This window comes from Pongo abelii, chromosome 13, assembly GCF_028885655.2.
Source record: "Pongo abelii isolate AG06213 chromosome 13, NHGRI_mPonAbe1-v2.0_pri, whole genome shotgun sequence".
NCBI lineage: Eukaryota > Metazoa > Chordata > Mammalia > Primates > Hominidae > Pongo > Pongo abelii.
In genome coordinates, this window is record NC_071998.2 from 37,536,877 (window position 1) to 37,542,470 (window position 5,594).

The following is a 5,594-nucleotide window of genomic DNA, read 5'->3' on the forward strand; positions in this document are numbered from 1 at the left end:
TTGGCTGCTGTTGCAAGAAAGATATCTGCCCCTCCCCACCTTTTAAGTATTAAAAGGTGGAATTAAGGACAATGACTCCTGGCTTCTAATCTCATGTCACTGTTTTTCCTGTCCTTGGGCTGTTCATGTCAGGTTTCTATGCTCCTCGCTTATATATGACACACATCCCAAATTTAGCTGTTATGAAATTAAAAAAAAAAAGTTTTTGGTGAAACTTCTCCCCTGGTTTATAAACTCTGATATCAGGAATCCTGTCATTCTTACAGTCTTAGGGCCTAACTCTCTGCCTGAGACATGGAATCATTTTGTGAATAAACACATGGATGCAGTACACAGAAAAAGGTGCACCATTATGGAAGAAGAATCCTTAATTACTTTGAGTCTGATTTTTGCAAAATGTCTATTTAGTGTCTGGCACATTTTCTAGTTTTTTCCATGCTTCTTCTTCCTCTTTTCTCCCCAAGTCTATACAGCAATGATGGGAAATAAATGGTAAATTTTTATTGATTTGAATTTGTGCATCAATTATCTATCACAACAAATAGATAAGTTTATTTTAGGATGCTCCTTAACACTCTCATTACACGTTAAAGGCCCTCTCTTTGTTCTGCCAGAAACATGGAAACTGGCTTTAGCTTCCAGACTAAACAAAACAATTGCAAATAAAAACGCTGGAGCCAAAATGATGGTGGTAGGGCAATGGTGATGGTAGTGGTGGTAGTGATCTGTCACAGACACTCTTCTCTTTTATTCTTCATCACGATTTTTATTTGATATGTTAATTACTTTTCTGATCTTCAAACTAACCCCATGGTGCTTCATACTGTGCTATATACAACAGTATGAATTTTCGTAAGATAATTATTCTTTGGATAAGTAGATGATTTTATCCCTCATCACTTCCATTTTAGTTATTATATTACTATTCCTGTATTTAGCACTGAAGTTTGTCTTAAAATTTATTTACAATACATTTTCTATAATTACATTGTCAAGTACACAAAAGGTTATTTTCCACATTTTTACCTCACGTAAAAGTGTGAAGATCTGCACAGGAAATTAATCGATTTTAATTGTTTTTAATGGCAAGCTTATTAAAATAGGTTGTAATTAATAAATTGAAAGACTTGCATACATTTCTTTTTCCAAAGTTGAATGGAGAGTATTCAGTCTTGTGTTTTCTTTTCTTTCTTTTCTCTGCCTTCCTGATCTTTTTGTTGTGAAGGGGTCACGTAAGGACGTCCGTGGAAGAGCTCCGTGCGCCATCTACTGACGGAATCTAAATGTCCAGTATTTGGAGATTGGGAGTAACTACATTGGGTTGTTAGAGCATTCTTTGAGGAAAGCGGGGTACTGGGAAAATACCCTTTCAGACTCTATGGCTTATTAGTGATTGCTGGAATAAATCTGAATTCAGCAAACATATAATTAAAAAAAGAGACCTCTATCTGTTGTGCGGGTACAAGTTTTGGAGACAATCTCAACAGAGTCCGGTGGCTGGCGCCAGAAGAAGTTAAACCCTGAAATGAACTCAAACGGGGAATGGGATTGTTGTTTTTTGCCTGTGTCCTGAGCTACACTCGCTGTTAATGGTTACTTCTTAATAAGAAATGGCTTTACTAATGGCACATCCAGATAACCTTTAGTTTCCAATATTATTATTACAAAGGACTGCTCTCCAATTTGATTATTTTATCAAAAGTTTAATAATGCACAACAAATAGGTCCCCCCTTCACGTAGATACTACCCACACAGCTTGTCTCTGCGAATATAAATTTAGTCCTTGTACACACATACGGACACAGCGACACATATACCTACAGGATGATATGCAGTTATGTATATGTGTGTCAGTTGACAAATCTAAGCCCTTGGATTTAGATTAAAATGTTTCTCCCTTCAGTCGTTTGCTCCATTCTATGCTAAATCCTGTAGAAGGCTGGGAAGAACTGGGGACCTCAAGCCAAAGAAGTTTCTTGATTATAACTGACAGGCAGCAGAATATCAGTTTTAGGGAATCAAAAGTTGAGTTGGAAGGCTGCTGGTTTGGAAACTAAGGTTGGTTCCAAGTGGTGCGACCTGATTCCCAGGATCTTTTTGAGAGCTGCTGGGAGAACTGAAAATTAACAGCGAGGACACAGGACGCCCTAGGTAATGTCCTCCCCGCTATTCTGCTCTCCTCAATTCAAGGGCAGAGACAACTTGCTTTTGTGGAAAAGGGAAGAAAAGGGAAAAGAGAAAAGCAAGGAAGTTCAGTCAGAAAGAGGAAGAGGGACAAAGAGGAAAGAAAGGGACAAAGAGGAAAGAAAGGGAGAAGAGGAAAGAAAGAGGGACGAAGAGGAAAGGCAAGGAGAAGGAAAAATCAAGGTTCAGCAAGAAGTTGGAAGGCGAGGGAAAAAGGGGAGTAAAGAAAAGAGAAGGCAAAGGAGGTCTAAGGGCTAGGAAGATGCAAGGATCTTTTTTTAACGAACCAAAGTCACATCCATCTTTCACTTTCAAATAAATCGTCTAGATCTTATCCGTTTCCTTTTTAAAGGTTATCTGCGTTTCTAAAGGAAGCCAGTAGTTGATACTCCTCTCCGCGCCCCACGCGTGGCCGCGCTGTTCTGTCTCCGGCCACTGAGATCAAATACAACGCGAGTGAGAACATTTGCAGAGGCGCGACTCTGGGAACACTCCTGCGACTGGTTGTCACCCGGGAGTCTAACCGGATTAATACCCAGAGATGGATTACGCTGGTTGTCACCAATACGCCTAAAGATTATAATCCAATTTATGTACATTACAGTCAGTATTAGCTTTATCTGCTATTTTAAGACTCCCGGTTGCCCCACGAGTCCTCAGAGGACAATCCTCCACGTTCTGATGCAACTCAGTAGTCTGTCAGAAAGGGAAGCCTCCCGAAGAAAACAACTCCAAGCCTGGTCCCCGAGGGTCTGTACCCGGCACGCCCAGGTGTCTTGCCTTCACCTGGGCACGGCTTTATGAAGCTTCCCAGCCGGGGATTACCAACGCGGAAGGCGTTCCCTTGCAAGGAAATAGCATCCTTGTTTCTCCCTTGTTCATTTCATTTTCAAATTTTCGGTGGCGGTGGCAGGAGGGCGGGGAGTGAGGGTGGCGGGCGGGTGCCTGTGAGTGGATGGGGCAGGGGGCCAGGGGATCGTTGCGGGTTAGAACGGCCTCAGTGATTGCTATTTTCATGCTCGTTTTTTGCAGGATGGCATTTCTCTCGCTCTCTTTAAGTAAGTTTGTTTGGGTGTGAGTTCTTGTCTTTTCAGCACAAAACCACAGAAATACGTGGTGGAAAGTAAAAGAAAGCCCACTCCCTCCTCCCCGTGCGTACTAGCTAAGGACTTGATTTAACACCCCTTCTCCGGCTGCTGGGGGCTCTAAGCAGTGGCTACATTCCAGCAGTTTTAATCCGTTTTTTATTGTAGGGCGAGCAGAGTTTACACAGGGGCTGGGATGGCTCCCCAGCTGGCCGCTCTCCCCACTCCTGCGCCCCCTCCCTGCCACCCCCCCCAGCAGGAACCTGTTACTTTAAGCGAGGCTTTCCAGTGCGGCGCTGCGGGCCGCCGGGGTTTCGGGAGGTGGCAGGTGATTGGCTCTTTCGAGCTCCCCCTGGCTCGCTCGCTCTGCCTCCCCGCGCGCTCCGCCCCGCCGGCAAGCCCTCCCTCCGCCCTGTGAGGCTAGGAGCCCGGGTGTCAGGCGCGACGGCGCATGCTCCGGAATCATCTTCTTTACCCTGGAGCTGCTGCTGCTGCTGCTGCTTTTGCTTTTGGGGCTGAGTTTAATAAGCGAGCGAGCGAGCAAGTGAGCGCGGGGGGAAAAAGGCAGAGAATGTCCGCCATCTACCCTCCGCTCCTGGGCGCGCTCTCATTCATAGCAGCCTCTTCATGAATTACAGCTGAGGGGGGGCGGAGGAGGGGGGGTACCACACAACACCCCAGCAAACCTCCGGGCCCCCAAGCATGGCTAGCTCGGTAAGTACGCGCAAAAATAATAATAAAAGACCTCCCCCACTTTCCTTCCTCGCCCTGCGCCGCCGCAGCCCAGACAGCGCCAGCGCTCCGCGGTTCCAATTAGAGAAAGGTTGGTACGGCTTGCAGGGAGCTGCCGCCTCTCCCTCAGCCTCCGCTCCCCTCCTCCCCCACCCCCCCGGCGCGCGCGCACACAGACACACACACACAGACACACACACACACTCACGCTCACACTCGCCCCTCCACCCCCCCCCGCGCCTCCCTCCCTCCTCGCCTCTTTGCAATCACAAGAAGCGCACTCACACACTCCCTCTCGCTCACACGCGCGCACTCACACACACACTCACACACGGTGGAAGGAGGCGAATAATAACTCAGCCATATTTCAGCCGCCGCCGCCGGGAGCTGCGGGCACAGTCCGGGGACGCGGCGAGCAGCCTCGGCGGCCGCACCTCCGCAAAGCGCCGCGGCCGCTACGATGGTGCGTTCTCCGCGGCGCGCGTGTGTGAGCCGAAGTGTGCGGGGCTGACAGCGGCGGGGCCGCACGCAACTTTGCCCCAGCGCCGGGAGGTGCTGAGCGCGAGCCGAGCCTCGGCGGCTGTCCGCCCGCCGCCCTGCCTTTCTGAATTTCATTTTTTGGGGGGAGGTGGGAGATACTTTGGAGCCACTTGGGTTCTTGAAAGTGTGTTGCGGGGGCTCGGTTCGACTGGCCTGGCCGATCGCGTGGGGCTTTTCGCCGGGGGGTGCGGGGTGCTCTAAGTTATGGATGCCTCGGCGTGTTTTCCTGCGGGCGTGTGTGTGTGTGTTTCAGTGTGTATGACGACGTCTCATTTTTGTTGTGCACGAACCCCGTGGCAAGAGCACGGGAGTTTGTGCCCATCAGCAGAGGCTGCCTGTAGTTTCCATTCCGCCTGGCACAGCGCTCCACACGCACGCACACACACACGTACACAAAGACTTCCTCGGCGTGTGCCTGTCGCCGCGGTACTTTCGGGGAGGGGGCTCGCTAGGAGCCCTTCGGTCCCGCTGGGTCCCAGCCACCTCCCCTCCCACGCCGGGAAACCGCCCCGGCATCGCCTTCTGATTTGTTTCCGATGCATTTGTTGTCGTGCTTGTCGTGGCTGAGTGTGTTCTCGCTCTTTTCCCCGACCCCCTTCCCGACTGGGGATAACATTCCGTTACAATCCTGTCCGATGTGGATGCGGGGCCCGGGGCGCCTGGGGCCGAGCCGGGCCGGGCGGGCGGGTATATTTGGGGGTGTGGGGTGTGCGCGCCCACGCGCGTGAAACGTGGATGCAGAGAGCACCGTCGTTTCCTTTTATGTGCGTTTCAAGAAGGAGGAAAAAAATGTCAGGCGCAACGTTCACAGCCGAAACGTCGCCTTCCTGTTGTTCACGGCTATCTCTCCTCCCCCTGCCCGCAGTGTGCCGTGCAGGTGAAGCTGGAGCTGGGGCACCGCGCCCAGGTGAGGAAAAAACCCACCGTGGAGGGCTTCACCCACGACTGGATGGTGTTCGTACGCGGCCCGGAGCACAGTAACATACAGCACTTTGTGGAGAAAGTCGTCTTCCACTTGCACGAAAGCTTTCCTAGGCCAAAAAGAGGTAGGG

The 5,594-nt window shown here is 50.1% G+C and overlaps 1 protein-coding gene across 3 annotated transcripts in view; it reads left to right on the forward strand.

Moving 5' to 3' along the window:
• The first annotated feature begins 3,684 nt into the window (after positions 1-3,684).
• The window catches only part of MLLT3 (MLLT3 super elongation complex subunit), a 276,072-nt gene continuing 274,162 nt past the window's right edge, over positions 3,685-5,594 (forward strand). For 2 of the 3 annotated variants that reach the window (XM_024252692.3, XM_054519811.2), the window contains exons 1-2: positions 3,685-3,984; positions 5,408-5,588. In XM_024252692.3, coding sequence (XP_024108460.1) covers positions 3,973-3,984; positions 5,408-5,588 — 193 coding nt within the window. In that variant the 5' untranslated portion in view covers positions 3,685-3,972. Of the gene's footprint in view, positions 3,985-4,086; positions 4,466-5,407; positions 5,589-5,594 lie in introns of those variants that run through there. The other variant, XM_054519812.2, reaches the window with a different exon arrangement.